The sequence below is a fragment of the Chelonia mydas genome, chromosome 15 (assembly GCF_015237465.2).
Source record: "Chelonia mydas isolate rCheMyd1 chromosome 15, rCheMyd1.pri.v2, whole genome shotgun sequence".
NCBI classification, from domain to species: Eukaryota; Metazoa; Chordata; order Testudines; family Cheloniidae; genus Chelonia; species Chelonia mydas.
This window is the reverse complement of record NC_057856.1, coordinates 12771189-12787434: the sequence shown is the minus strand read 5'-3', so window position 1 is coordinate 12787434 and position 16246 is coordinate 12771189. Positions and strand designations below refer to the sequence as shown.

Genomic DNA, 16246 nt, shown 5'->3' with positions numbered 1-16246 from the left:
CAGGAAGGCCAGTCTGGCACCTGCTGTATGAAGCAAGCTACTTAGAGTAACATGTCAGGAGGAACTGAATGGGGTAAACTAGGAAAGTAGATCTCAACCTTTTCCATTCTGTGACCCCACCTCATGATAAAGAAAGAGGGTGCTTGGGTCACAATTCCACAGTTCAGTATCCATGAACTAGATGCTTACAAGGAACAACATTTAAAACTCTGCCTTCAAGATTTTCATATGCAAAATTCTAACGGTTAATAGATGCCATCTGCTGAAGTCAGGATTGGAGTGACCTGCAGATTCTGCTCAGGAATAACCCTATGTTTACCATTTCTCTGATACACTGCGAGGCTGAGGCTCTGAACTCTGAAGTGGTTTCTCAGGAGCATATCTCCAGGGCTGCACGTAGCTTAACCACATCTCCAGGACCTGAAGCAAAACCACAACAACATAAAAATCAATTCAATTGAAGAAGGAAGATTTTGCTTGTTTGTTTTGCTAAGTCCCTTGGACAATGACACCCACTTTCTTAATGCCAACAAAAGGCTTAAGGAATGAAAATATCTTGCAAAAGTCTCAGCCCTGAAGAACAAGATCATGTGCCCTTGCATCAGAGCTGAAGAGAACTAAATGCTTAGTAAAAATCCATTAAGAAAACATTTTAGGAAATGCCTGGTTTTACTGAGCAAGCAGCTCACCCTCTACAATAACAGTTAGATGAAAGCGTGCTCAAGTGGCTGCCATGGAATTGAAGATGCATCCACCAATCAAGCTGATATACTAGTATTGGTTAATGCAGTGTTGGGCCCAGGATATTAGAGACAAAGGTGGGTGAGATAATATCTTTTATTGACCAACCTCTGTTGGTGAGAGAGACAAGCTTTAAAGCTTACACAGTGCTCTTCTTCAGGTCCAGGAAATGTACTTAGGCCAGGTCTACACTACAGAGTTAGGTCAACCTAAGGCAATTTATGTCAACCTAACTGTAAGTATCTGCAGATTTACAGCATTGCTCCCACCGATGTAAGTCCTCCACTATACCAACCAGTGGCAGAGTCTGGTGCCGCTTTGAGTTGGTGTGTCCTGGTCTGTGGGGAGCTTGCTGCTAACGATGAGCTTCGAGAGGTTGGGAGCGTTGTTTGAAGGCCAGGAGAGGGGATTCAGGAAAGATTTCTTTCAGGATGAGGTCCTCATCAAGCGTGGGTTGTAGTTGTTTGGTGATACCCCGTATGGGTTCCAGTGTGGGGTGGTAGGAAACAACTATGGGTATGCGGTTGGAGGGGGGTTTATTTCTGTATTGAAATAGGTTCTCTCGAGGTATTTGGGTGGTCTGTTCTATGATGGGATCTACTTCTCTGGTGAAGTGTGGTTATTCAGTATGGCAGTTTTGAGCGTGTTAAGGTGTATATCCTGGACTTTCTCCTCAGAGTATATTCTGTGAGTGCCTGACTGCAGACAACAGATTTCTTGGTGTGTTTGAGATGGTTGCTGCATCTATAAAAGTAGGCATGGTGATCTGTGGGAAGTTGTGGTGAAAAATCTATAAGGGAGTGTCTGTCTGGAGGATGAAAATATCATCGATGTATCTCAGATACATTGGTTTCATGGTTCATTTGTCCAGAAATTCTTCAAGGTGGTCCATGAAGAGGCTGGCATATTGGGGAGCCATCCTAGTACCCCTGGCTGTTCTGGGTTTGAACAAACTGTAAAATTGTTATGGGCGAGGATGAAATGGATGAGTTCAGCGATGTGTTTAGTTTGGATATCTGCGGTTTCTCCATTGTTTTGTAAATATTTGAAGCAGGCAGCAATGCCATCATTGTGAGGAATGTTGGTGTATAGTGAAGTGACATCCCTGCTGGCAAGGATGGTGTTCTGAGGGAGGTTGTTAATATTGCAGAGTTTGTGGAAGAGGTCGGTTGCATCTTGAAGGAACCTGGCCCTTTGCTTGGTGAGTGGTTTGAGGATGGTTTCTATAAGTCCCAATATTCCTTCCGTGCGAGTGCCGTGGCCAGATATGATGGGTCTGCCTGGGCTGCCTTGTGTATCTTGGGAAGCACGTAGAAGGTCCCTGGGGTGGGTTCTTGGGTGATGAGTTTGTAGAGTTTCTCTTGGGAGTTGTTTGGGGAAGGATTTGATGATATCCTTAAATTCCTGGGTAAATTGTGGTGCGGGGTCTTCTTTGAGTTCTTATAACAGGTGGTGTTGGAGAGTTGTTGGTTGGCCACGTTAATGTAGTCATCATGGCTGAGGACTGTGCTATTATTCTGACATTTAATATCATTCATTGAAGCACCATATAGTCTAGTGAGACACATGGAGGATGGGCTGAATAGTGTTTTGTGTTAATGCTTTTTCAGTCCTTCTTCTCCAATACAGCAGTGGGCACTCACACAAGAAACTACTAGGCAACAGGGGGTGAAATCTTGGCCCCACTGAAGTCCGTGACAACCTTGACTTCAGTTGAGTTAAGATTTCACCCCTAGAGGCTTCCCAGTGGTGTATTCTGTCCTATCTGCCAAACATGGCAACATAACTGACCCAGCCATGTCACTTCCCCCAAGGAGGAGGAATGTATATTTAAAACATCTTGATATAAGAAATTAAAGCCGTATTTCTTCTCCCAGTCTGGTTAGTTACAACAAGATTAGAGTGTATTATTAGATAGGACAAATTTATCCATAAACATACAGATTCTCTGTGGTAAGAATAGCTTGTTCTCAACCAGTCATCATTTCCATAAAGGGAAAGAGAAACGAACCACCACCACACAGTTTCACCAGTATCTACACTTCATTTGTAGATCACTTGACTACACTTCATTTCTAACTCTAGTCTTAATAAATGTTTATTTCCCTCCCCCTGAGAAAAAAAAATCATGAACAGGGAACAGTTCTACAAAGACAGTAGTTTTATCACTGCAGCTGGCTCAGTGTTTTATTAACTAACTCTGATTTTGTACGGACTCAGCAGAAATAAAGGCTGGTACATACAGCTCTGAAAGAGGCATCCAGAGGCCAGTGGCCAAAACAATGCTGCAGGAAGATATAGAGCTTCTGCTGGACAAACCGAGGAATCACAACTCTGCAATGAGATTCAGACACAAAGACACATGTATAAACAAATAATAGATGATAAAGTAATATCTCAAACATTTAATACAGACGTAACAAGTTTTGATAGCTTCTTTCTCAGCTGAAGGAGGAGCCGATGATTTGAACATGTCTGAAAAGTTCTAATAGTGATGCACACAACCTGCTATTCCAGGGCCAAATGCAACCCAAGTGCCTCTAAGAAAGCTGCCCAGTGTTCTCAGCTGAAATTTCTTTCTGGTGCAGTTTCAGTAACACAACTTTTCCTCTACTGATCTGCACATGTCCTTTGCAGAGATATGCAGAGAAATTATTTCTGCACCAGTCTGACTGCTCTTCTAAACTTGCTTCAACTTCCCTCTGTTCTCAGAACAAATACTAGCACCTCTAAAGCAGTCTGATCCCCTCCCCCTTTTCTAAAAAAGCTGAAGCATTTTCCATTGTGGATACATTGTGGATTGGGAGCAACTACTTCCTTCTTCCCTATTCTGATCTGGACTCCAGCCCAAAGGGCATGAGGAGTATAAAAGTGGGCTCTCTCATACTCCTAATAATGCAATTTCAAGCTCTCAACAAAAGCAAAACTGCCAAGGTATGTATTAATTAGTGCTTTGTATGCCTGAAAGGCAGTTTGACAGTATACCTACCTCTTGAATTCCTCCAGTGGGCTGGCTGTATGGGAATGGGCTGAGGGCGAGAGTGGCTCTGGTTTCAGGCTGTTGGCAAAAGCATGTAGATGCTTCACGAGCAGTCTTATCACTAACACATGCTCTTCTGTGGGTTTAAATGACTCCTAGATTTAAAGTAATAGGCAGAAAGATAAGTTTTGCTTGTTAACGCGCTATGAGGGAGCTCAGCACAAAGATATTTTCACATCAGACATTTAAACAGAACAGGAGTGTCCCTACCTGTTTAGTTCTGTGCCACCCAATTTGAACAAATGATCTCCCCAAGAGAACAAATTGCATCACAGCTCTGCCTTCAACAGCTCACTAACAAATTTTCCACTCCATGCATCTGATGGAATGGGTTCTAGCCCATGAAAGCTTATGCCCAAATAAATATGTTAGTCTCTAAGGTGCCACAAGGACTCCTCGTTGTTTTAACAAATACCTGTGAGGCTTCTTTTAGTCACTGTGATTACAGGAGAAAGGGGTTTACAGTCTATCTTTTTGTTTCAAGTTATAGTAACCCCCTAGAGAGTAATAACAGAACTTAGTTTTACTTTAACTTACCCCCCTAAGGAAAAAATAAGAATATCCATTATTTTATTTATTATTAATTATTATTATTATTGTCTGTTGTTGGTAACAAAACAGAACCATTATTATGCTCTCAGCTCACTCTCTACTAAGCCTTCCTTCTTATGTGGGTGTTCTTCTGCCTCCTAAAAAAGAAAAATTCTAAAAAAGTTATGGAAAGAGTAATATTTGCTTCTGTTGCTCATGTCCTGAATGATCCTGTTGCACTTAATATCAGTATAAGTGTTTTGGGGGTTTTTTTGGAAGGGGTGGTCATTCAATCTTTTTACTGGAAGTGTGGGAGATGGGAAGATCTTTTTCATGCAAGGAACATGGAGGGGTGAGAGTGGGCCAGTTTGGTATTGCTACCAGAAGAGTGAGCATATGGAGGAATGGGGAGATGCTATAGGGAGAGAAAAAGGGAGTCAGATATCAGTGCATCCCTTCCCCACTACTGCAGAGCCCAGGAGCACACACCAGCTCTACTGGTGTTCTAACCTGCCTTAGAAACAGTAAACTAATCTCAATCCACCACTAAGGACTGTTTGTGGGAGATCAAGGATAGCCAAACACAAGTACCACAGCAACAAAAACAAGTGTGATGGAGGGTTGCACTGAGCTGCATGTGTTATCAGCAGCTGTGAAAGGAGATTCTTGGATGCTATAATGAAGCTGTGTTCAGGTGAAACTTCGGGGCTGCATAGTTTGACTACCTGGGACAGGTTGTTTTGGTTTTTTAGGAAACTACTTCTTACCTTTTAATTGTGTTTAACTGTGTGTGAGCAATTCAGAACAATTCTTGGTGCTGCAATGACACTTTAAAGCCCTTCCTACTTGCAAGGGCTGTGGGGAGGCAGCTAACAGTTTTCATGTGCTTAAACAGTTCTGAAAATTTTCTTAATACTTTTACATAGCTAGGTTCCCTCTGGGAAAAGGCTCAACTCCTGACTGCTGGCAGGCGATGAAGGGCCTCTGTCTGCAGCAGTGCAGTTGGATGGATCTATGCCTTCTCTAAGGCCATGTCTGCACTACCCGCTGGATCGGCGGGTAGTGATTGACCTATTGGGGATCGATTTATCGTGTCTAGTGTAGAAACGATAAATCAATCCCCGATCACTCTGGTGTCGACTCCGGAACTCCACCAGGGCGAGAGGCGGAAGCGGAGTTGATGGGAGGAGCGGCGGCCGTCGATCCTGTGCTACAAGGACGCAAAGTAAGTGATTCTAAGTCGATCTAAGATACATCGACTTCAGCTATGCTATTCTCGAGCTGAAGCTGCGTATCTTAGATCGATATCCCGCCCAGTGTAGACCATGCCTAAGGGAGGGAAGGCCCTATTACTAGGATTAATGAAGACTCCATTTGTATTCCTGCCAGTGTCCATCACCATGGACATGAGGCTACAAAAGGGGTCACACCAGTTGAGAGGTGGCTGCGAGCTAGTTAGTCTATATAAAGTCTGAAGGAGAAAATACCTGTCAAAGACCTCTTAGGTAGGCTCTTTCTGGTGCTATGAACTTAGACCAAGATTTTCAAAAGTGGCTAGTGATTTTGAGTGCCCACCTTGAGACCCTTATAGTCTGATTTTCACATATTGCGGAGCACCCACTTTCTGAACATCCAGGCCCCTTTAAGGAACCTCAAACTGGGCACCCAAAATCACTAGTCACTTTTGAAAATCTTGGCCATTGACTACCTCCAAGAAAGCATTCTATGTTGTTTTATATAAGTCTTCAACTGTTTGTATGGTTGCATTTAACTCCATTGTTCATTTTTACACTAACAAATCCTCTGTCACTTAAAAGCTATTTGACTAGCTAATTTCCTCATAACCTGGATCACCAGCATCACAAGCATTGTTCTTTAAAGCTAAAAGGCAGCTTCTATTCTCCCCACGCTTTCCAAAAGCTTTTGATCTCCAGCCCTAATCTGCAGGAATGTTCGCACAATCATTCCTCCCTTCACCCAGAAAGGTGGAGAAAATACATATTTCACATAAGTTTAAGAACAATACTATGGACTGGCATGATGATTTAAGGCTATAAAACAATGAACCGGGTAGCAGATTCTTATTTTCCTTCTTAAGCGGTATATTGAGTAATAGTAAAAGTGTTCATGCCGCCTATGCAAAAGCAGAGGACTAAGTGGTTAAGGCAGGGAGAATTCATACCAACATTAACTTGGCTTTATGGACTGTGCCTCACCAAGTGAGTAAAGGGCTGAAATATGGAGATGAACCCAGGAATCTGTTCCAACAGGAATGGCTTTGCAGACATGTCCTGAATAATCTGCAAATGTGCAACCCACATATCCCTTTGTGAAGTTAGGCAATCAAGCTCAGGCTGCCAATATTAATTTAACCCTGTCAGCTGTTTCTCACTGGAAGTGCAGAACGATTGTTTACATGTTACCTACCTCTCTCATTGGGGTACAGCCATGCAATCTCTGATCTCCTCTTCCCTGCAAAATTCATTTAAAGGAGCAGTACATGACAGACAGAATTCTGTCATTAGCAAAGCAAGTTGTTGGGCCAAGGAGATATTAGCACAGTGTCAAATTTTTCCCTTTAAATCCATTAAAAGGGATGCATCTCTTAAAATGGGGATCCCAACTGGTCCTTCTAATATGTGCTAGTCATCTAACATCCTTTTCCAAGGTGTTCATCAGCATCTCTCAGTATCTGCTGCACCTAGCTTTACCAAATGTTGTTTCAGTGGAACTAATCTCTGAATCATCTTGCAAACCTGCTGTACAGCTGCCTTTTCTGCTAGTGCCAATTAATACACTTTGCAGATTACATGATGAAACAAGATTTTTGAAAAAGAAACAAAATGAAAAGATGGCAATACTTGGTATGCGTGGAGGGCCTGGTAGCCGGATTGGGCAGGACTACTGTGGTGTGTACTGGAGATACTGAGTCGGTAGTGGAGAACCTCCAGCTGAGAGACAACAGAAACAAAAAGGAAGGAAAAAGGGAGAGAAAAGAGCAAGAGAAAAAAAAAAAACAAAAAACAAGAAACAGTGAGAATGATCCAGAGAAGGGGTTGTGGGGGGAAAAAATGGAAGTCACAAATACAGTCAATGACAACATATCACAGCAGCTGCAGGCACAGTATCCTCTTCTCCTTTTGGTAATCAGTTGCTTGATTGCACAGGTACCTTGACCCGCATTAAGTTGGGAAAGTAATTGACAGGACATTGTTGTTGGGTTCACAATTAACATCAGTGGGTCGGGGGGAAGCTCTGAGTGAGTCGTCTCTGTGTCTGCCTCTACCACAGAAGCAGCAGGCTTGTAACCATGACCTGACAAGCATAGAGACACACAGCTTCCGCCAAACACGTTGAGGAAATCTTAGGCTCATGAAACTAAGTCCAACCTCTCCACTTGAAACCAGCTAAACTGCAGGACAGAATAGCTGAATATAACGATTAACACGTGGGATGCTTTGATGTGGGGCAAAACCAATAATTTTTCTGGAAACACTTACTTGCAAACTAGTATTATGAAAGCTACTGTAAAGCTATCCCTTAGCCTGCAGTGCACTGGCAGACCAAGTTTTGGGATTCTTGCTGGTGTGCCAGTGAGAATCAGAGGAGCCAGTATGGGGACATATCTTGCCCCAGGGACATGGAGGGGGGAAAGGGAAAGGGTTGATTTCATCACTGTGAGCCTCTCCAATCAACTGCAGTATTGACAATCACCAGATAGGAGTCTGCATGCTCCATGCTTTGTTGTTCTAGTTAAAGGCCAAATACTATTGATGGGAATTCAAATTTGTGGAAAGTTAATAGGTCTCAAAGACCGAATGGCCTCTACTATTAGAGGGGGAGGAGGGGAAGCGGCGGGGGGGGAGACACACCCAACCAAACAAAAAGACAAGCTTGTTGTAGAGATGGCATGCTGAAATAAAAACACGGCCATTAAAGTTCCAGGCGAGTGCCGAGATCTTCCCAAGTCTCAACCACACTCCTCCTTGGACAGGAAACATTTTCTAAAACTAATCAATATAGTGGTGAAGAGGATACTGTAGCCACATTGACATGTATGGAATAAATTAAAAAAATCAAAACAAAATGTACACCTAAACAGAGACCCAAAACAACAATATCAGACATCTAAACTAACTCTCCGTCTCACACCTCCTCTAAGTTTATCTGTTCCTTTCTCCTCTATTTTCAATTCAGTTTTATTCTGCTTTGCTTCGACACTGCTAAGAGAGTGGTAGCAATGCCACTGCAAGGTCCCCAACAGCAGAGCCCACCTTCCGCTGTGGTAATTAACTCCCCTCCCATTTGCTGCAGCAAGATCTAGACGCCTGAAGGGTGCCACACATGCAATTGTTACTGGGATCTGCGATCCCTGGCAATGTAAGAACAACAGGCTTTACACAGAACCCTATTAGATACTGGCCCCTTAAAATAAATCAAATCATGACAAAAGCAGAAGCTAAAAGGAAACAGATACTGCACACCTGGCCCCCATTGAGCAGCTGCAAAACAGACAGAGGAAAGGAGAGTACAACAGAAAAGAGGAAATATGAAATTGAATCAAGTTGAATTAATGGTGGGGAGTCATTAAACCCACCATGATAACAGTGTCAACCTCAGGCTCACTCCACATTTGGGAGCAATTTCAAGCAGAGTAATCACAAAGGAAAGTAATTCTTCTTGAAGCAAACTCTCTACTGGCTCCTCCCCATACCTCAGCCCCACCCCTTTATTACTGAAGTAAAAGGTTTTCTTAGTGACATGAATCATTCTTAAGATCTGCTCGTTTCTTCCGACAATTCAGAGGGGCAATGGGAAATGACACAGCTGGGACCCAGCATAGCACTCCCACACAACCCATGTTTTTCTGCTGGGGGAAGACGCACCAAGTTCTGTGGAATGCCATCCCATCCCCGCTCTTTACAGGAGAGTTTGTAGCTAGAGACTTAAAATAGCACGTTCAAAATCATGACTGGGCCCAAGTTCTGAGACCTTCTATGGCACTGACAATCCCTCTGCTCCACACATGCAGAAAGGTAAACGGAAACAGGGGAAGATACGTGGTCATTATTCACTTTACTTTTGCAAGTTCTAGTTTCTTGCTCACATCTGAATGACTGATAAGCTTCACTGGTTTTTTTTCAAACTCATCCAGATAATACTCTGGTCAGTTAAGTACTCACTGCTTGAGAGAGAGTGCTGTCTCCACACCTTCCAAAGTCTTACATCTCAGAGTTCTGGAGGAGGGTACCTTTTTGGATGGGGATGCCACTTCCCTGCCCTTGTTTTCTATCACAGAATATCAGGGTTGGAAGGGACCTCAGTAGGTCATCTAGTCCAACCCCCTGCTCAAAACAGGACCAATCCCCAATTTTTGCCCCAGCTCCCTAAATGGCCCCCTCAAGGATTGAACTCACAACCCTGGGTTTAGCAGGCCAATGCTCAAACCACTGAGCTATCCCTCTCCCACCCTAAAGCAGGAGGATTTCATTTGTCTACATGCCCATGACTAGTAATTCTTGGGAAATAATCAGGGACAGAAGTAGAAAACCATCTGGCAGCCACAGCCTCAATCCTCCCCTGATCAGTGCATCTGGGTGGGAGCCTATGGTGGCAAAACTCCTTTAGGCGCTACCCATGCATTTCCACAGCGTAAGTCACACTGTTTGATGAGCACTAAGAAATCATCATCGTCGTCGTCGTCATCGGCCTGGATGCTGCTATAACATTAGAAGACAGTGTCTCAGCTACAGAGGGTGAACAGAGGAGAGAAGTTTAAAGCGATGCATTATTTTTTTTACCTAAACATAAAGCTGCATGCACAAAGACTATGCAGACAGAGAACAAAGGTACTTAAAAGCAAAGCCTTTCATCATCGGTGCATAGCCATGCTGCTGGGGTTCCTGAGTGGAGACCTACCATCTTTATTGCAGTTTGAGCTCAAATCATTTTTTGGAATAAAAACAGACAAACTCACCACAATTAGATCTTCAACATTCTTCCCTAACAAAATATTTGTTTTATAACCTGATGAAGTGAAGGATCAGAATTTCCCAGTCAAGCAACTCTCATCTTACTCCTTCACACATTAACAAGCCTTTAGTAACTTTTGCATTTCTTCCCCCACTGGGAATCCTAAGAATCATCAGTCCCCGGGCATTTTTCCAAATTCCCTCAAATCTCAGCACTCCCAATTCTTCTGATACCAGGTTCCCCTTTAAGCACATCAGTTTTATTCTTGAACAGCTAGAACAAATGGTTTGTAATCAATGTAATATCTTATTTAAGTAAGATCTTATAAGAGATCCCAAAGTTACATATACACAGAAAGCACTTCAGCCACCACTGAAATGCAGCGCACATTTAACAATGCCAGTTTCTGGGACAGGAAATATAGACTCCTTAACCAATTAAAACTATAAAGACAGTTTATGAAAACCCATTGAAATTGGATTTAGGCTAAGATCTTTGCTCTTGAAAAACATGCCACTGGATCTTCAAATGACTAACTCCTCAGTAACGCTATCAGCTGCAGAAACCAAATTTAGGTCTCTTGTGTGGCCATGTTGACATTTTTGTGTGGGATTTTAACAGGGCATTTTGTACTGAAGTCTTACCAATAGTTACTGATCCAATTACTATGAGTAGCATTGATTGTTATGACCATTCCACAACGTCAACTTTATATATATTTAGCTATTGCAACAAAGGCAAATGCAGATGACACAGGCATCTTCACCACATCTTTTCATCACTGCAGCTTAGAAGCTCTGATATATGCTTTTAAGAACACTCCTTTGTAACCATCCACATAAAAGTTCTCCATAAGATGGGAAGTGACAAAGGTTCACCCCAAGATAAGAAGCCAACAAGCAAGACACACCCACAAATGAAGCACAAGCTATTACCTTGACATGAGGGGACTGCATTTTCTGATACATTTCCAGTGAGTAATGGTGAAGCCACATTTCAACAAAAACCTGCAAAACAACAAATGTTTTCTCAGCTAGAGGAAAAGAGGGAAGATCCAGGAATAGCCAGCCACAATCTGCCTCTGACTGGCCAAATTGAAGCCTGTTGTACATCACTCAACAAAAGACTAAGTTATACTTGTAAAATAGTGTAAAGCACGTACTTAGAGACGTTTCACTTTTTACAGACTTCGTTCTTTCCAAGTTCACCTTTACTAAATTATTACATTTAGTGAGATAAGTGTGATCCATATAGTACAATACTATCCCAAAGTATTATTTCACAATATCTGCAATCACACGTCTGTATAGTTACACTGCATGTTGCGGTTATGAGGCCAAAACTTCTCCCAGTTACACACCTGCAAACCCATCTACTGTGTTTCAATGTGGTTCCACAGGTGCAAGAGCACTTTTCACCCCACCAAGGTATATGTTTTCTTTTCTCAATATTTTTAAGGCCCATTATGTTTCTGCCATTACTTGCATTATCACTGAACACACTCTCTCTCTCTATTTGTTCTTAGGAGACTATTACACAGTATAAGTCAAAACACCTTGTATAAATACAAGAAAAGTAACAAGTCAAGCTACAGCTACCATATAGATCATAAAGTCAGAGGAATTGTAAACACAGTTCTGAAACATTGAAAGAAGAGTTCCTCCTTTAGCTCACCCAGCAGAACACTCACCTGAGTGTTAGCCTGTATCCGCAAAAAGAACAGAAGGACTTGTGGCACCTTAGAGACTAACTAATTTATTTGAGCATAAGCTTTCGTGGGCTACAGCCCATTTCATCAGATGCATGCAGTGGAAAATACAGTAGGACGATTTTATATACACAGAGAACATGAAACAATGGGTGTTACCATACACACTGTAATGAGAGTGATCAGGTAAGGTGAGCTATTACCAGCAGGAGAGAAAAAAAACCTTTTGTAGTGATAATCAAGATGGGCCATTTCCAGCAGTTGACAAGAACGTGTGAGGAACAGTAGGGGGGAAAAATAAACATGGGGAAATAGTTTTACTTTGTGTAATGACACATCCACTCCCAGTCTTTATTCAAGCCTAACTTAATGGTGTCCAGTTTGCAAATTAATTCCAATTCAGCAGTCTCTCGTTGGAGTCTGTTTTTGAAGTTTTTTTGTTGTAATATTGCGACTTTTAGGTCTAATCAAGTGACGAGAGAGATTGAAGTGTTCTCTGACTGGATTTTGAATGTTATAATTCTTGACGTCTGATTTGTGTCCATTTATTCTTTTACGTAGAGACTGTCCGGTTTGGCCAATGTACATGGCAGAGGGGCATTGCTGGCACATGATGGCATATATCACATTGGTAGATGTGCTCAAATAAATTTTTTAGTCTTATGCTCAAATAAATTTGTTAGTCTCTAAGGTGCCACAAGTACTCCTGTTCTTTTTTCTGGGAATACCAGTGATCCAAGTTTAGTGGCTTTAATTTATTAACTGGCATGTCTGTTTAATAAGAATGCGTGTGTGTCTCTCTCTCAAGGGAGATGGGAAAAGGCTGCAGGTGAACTACATAACAGGCACATCACACATTTCCTATAAGTATTACTTATCCATCCCTGAATTCAAATACCTTAGCAGAATAACCTATTCTTTTTTACTCTTCCATCTGTTTTCATTTCCCTTCCAACTTGCTTTAAGAATAAAAGCCCCAATGATCAGTTTAATCCTTTAGAGTATAAGAGCCTTGAAGCAAAACCTAACATAAGGCTAAGTTTCTTTAGGCCAAGATATGTCAATTCCAGTAAAATATTCAATTATTTGTTAATCAAGAGAGAGAGTGGTGAGCAAAGCATGTGGGGGAGATGCAGGCACAGATTTCAGTGGATGACTCCCCAACACTGCTGCTTTATTATTTAGATTGCGAAAGCACCCAAAATGTGTTATGCAATTTCCCCATATAGAAAAAGACATCGTCCCTGCTTGGAAGAACTTACAGTCTACACAAAGACGTTGGTGTGGCAATGGAAGGAAGCATTTTAATTTTTTCTCCTACTACCTGTCTGATGACTGGAGTGAGGGGGAAGATTAGGTCTAATTTAGCATGCGATTCCCCATAATGTTGTTAATACTTTGGATAGAAGTCATCACAGAAATGCAAATAACTCAGAACATTTGCGAATTAATTCTCATAACCACCTGTAAGATAGGTATTATCCCCCAAACTGAGGTGCAGAGATTAAGTGTCTTGCCCAGAGACACACAGCAAGTTTGTGGCAGAGTCAGGAATAAACCTACAAACTCCCAACTCCCAGTCCTGTGTTTTAGTCACAAGATCATCCTTCTCCATAAACATCCTGCGTACACACTATTACACTGTACAATCAATATTTCAGTTTAGCACTGGGGCAAGATATCAGGTTTTGAATAAATTCTTAGTTCCTCATATTTCTCTCCCTAAAAAAGGAGCGACTTATTCTGGTGTAAGTTGGATGAGACTCAGGCCCCTGAAATCCAAAGAGTGACAACTGTTGCTTAACAACTTAGCAGTGCCTTTTTATCTTATGTTTCTTTATATTATGTTAATAGAAAACAACAGCTGCACTGCTCAGTTCCATTAACAGACTGCAAGGTAGAAAGGAATGGAAAAGAAAGCTGATCTTTAGTTAGGAAAAAAGAGATTTACCTGCAAATAAGCTTTTTCAGCCATTCTAACTTTAAAAATATAAGAAAATAAATCAGACTCACTTTAAGCACTGTTTCTGATCTCCAGATCTCTTGGGAAGCAGGATCAGCATTCACTGAAGGTTGATGGGCAATGTGCCGTTTCAGTAGACTAGTGTGGTGTATGCCATAAGAAGTGAAAGGCACTGCTGGGGATCTTTAAAGAGAAGTTTATATAAATACCGAAGTCAATGGTCCTCTGTACAGGGACAGAGGTCATAGATTGTAACCACAAGGACATAAAGAAACTGAATAAGAGTTTGTGCGAAATAAAGCTGCGTAATTAGAATTTTAAAAATTAAGCAAGAGGTTGCAATTACTAGCCACAGCATTAGTAAGTGTCCCGTGCCTATTTTCATTTATTATTTTAAATGTCACTATGCAAACCACACACTACATTCTGCAGTACACTATTTAATTTAGCCTGTCTCCTATTCAACTTTACTGTGAGGTTAGACCTTCATTAGGCAGCTAAATCATTAACACACTTTATTAATCCAGTTTAAGGTTGAAGAAAGCCTGAGAGAGAGCTTTTGGGAGTCACTCAAAATGCCATTGTTAAAAAAGCCACAACAATATATATTTGAGTAAATAAACGTTTTTGATGATAAAAATAATACATACAAATACCAAATTCAGAATTATCCTTACAAAAATTATACATTCCCACTCATCCCAGATGAGTAAGATACCAGCTTTATCCCTATTAATCATTGTAGATTTTGTGCATGTTCTGGTAAATTTTCATGTCCATTTTGCATGGCTAATTGAAGAGCATAAGTTAAAACTACACAGAGGCTCAAAAAACTTTAGTAAGAGGTTGAAACTCTTTCCTCAGGTCCTTCTCAGTTTGTGACTCAATAAAATCAACATATATAGTTATGCATAGTCTGCCACCTAAACTTTGATAACCCTTTTGTACGCTGGATAGTAAAATAAAAAATTCTACCCAGGCTTTGTATACCAGATCAAGTAAGAAACCCACAACAATTGGTAGCTTGCAAGGAAACACTGACGCATTCTTAACTAGGACATGGAAGTTTATAGCAGCAGAGACTGAAGCTGGCAACGTCAAAAAGTTAAAACAGAAGATACTGTTTGCCAAAATTGTCTGGAGTCAGCAAAATTGTTAGAATGTGAGAAGTTCCTTCAGCTACAGCCAAGACCAATTCAATTTCTCCCTGACTGCACGCATATGCATTAAATGGTACAAGCCACTCCTGGGTGGATGGTGAGTGTGTCCCACACTAGTCACAGCAGGAGCCATAATTAGTGGTATTGAATGAAAAAAATCCAACAGCTACAAACCACATTTATAACTCATCTCTGGCTCCACTACTACAGGCCAGCAAACTTTCAGGAGAAAAGTTTCTCAGCTTTCAGTGACCCCTGTATTATATCCTCCATTGTAAGACTACTATACAGGTACAATCATGTTTATTTTATGTATGCATATACACACACACAATATAAAAATGGTGGCATTTTCTTACAATATCTGTGGTGAGAACTCATCATTGAAGCAAGCCAGTTTTTGTGAGCACTGCCCATGCAGTCTAGCACGGATAACGCAAATTTACCAAGTCATTACCTAGGAGCAGGTGAAGGGATGCCCCCGCCAGGATTGGAAGAAGGTGGAGGAAGAACACTTCCTTCTGTGGGAAGGAACCATTTCAGGTATGTGTCCACCAGACTGAAGTAAGCGCTGTTTGAAGGGCTGACATGATGGGTGGTAGGAGAGTTCTGGAATATATACACACAGCATATAGCTACAATAAGTAAATACACATGCTGTTACAATAAGTCACTGGGAACAGGGATTTCAGGACCTGATAAATCTCATAATGCAGGAATTACTGGATGAAATTCTATGGCCTGTGTTATGCAAGAAATCAAACTGGATGTTCATAGTGTTCTATTCTAGCTTTAAAGATCTGCGTTTTCATGAGCTCTTCCGCAATGATTCAGTGTATTGAATCACACTTCACATCTGACAGCAACATTAGATACTGCTAAAAACAAGGGAAGTTTGGTGCGCAATATAATATAAGACTGCCATGTGTATTGTTTGTACAACAAAGTACGAAAGATGATCAACATGCTCAGCAGGTATAAAGTAAGAGTGCACAGAAAGCTGAAATTTCTATACCTCATTCATCCTCAGCCACCAACAGTGGAATGCAGCACTGAGAAGAGGAAGATGTGTACCATTATATAGATGTGTATAATCACTGCCTATGTTTTCATCATATCAAATGGTATTT

General features: G+C 41.4%; 1 protein-coding gene across 9 annotated transcripts in view; it reads right to left on the bottom strand.

Annotated features, from left to right (window-relative positions):
* The window catches only part of SMPD4 (sphingomyelin phosphodiesterase 4), an 81713-nt gene that overhangs the window by 8011 nt on the left and 57456 nt on the right, over positions 1-16246 (bottom strand). For 6 of the 9 annotated variants that reach the window (XR_005222332.2, XM_037878318.2, XM_037878319.2 and 3 more), the window contains 7 exons: positions 15574-15725; positions 14007-14139; positions 11221-11292; positions 7174-7263; positions 3731-3876; positions 2985-3075; positions 320-420 (listed from right to left, as the gene is read on the bottom strand). Coding sequence is in view for 8 of the 9 variants with exons in the window: in XM_037878318.2 (XP_037734246.1) it covers positions 320-420; positions 2985-3075; positions 3731-3876; positions 7174-7263; positions 11221-11292; positions 14007-14139; positions 15574-15725 (785 nt within the window). In the remaining variant the exon portion in view is untranslated. The remainder of the gene's footprint in view (positions 1-319; positions 421-2984; positions 3076-3730; positions 3877-7173; positions 7264-11220; positions 11293-14006; positions 14140-15573; positions 15726-16246) is intronic. The other 3 variants (XM_007063750.4, XM_043530044.1, XM_043530045.1) reach the window with 1 other exon arrangement.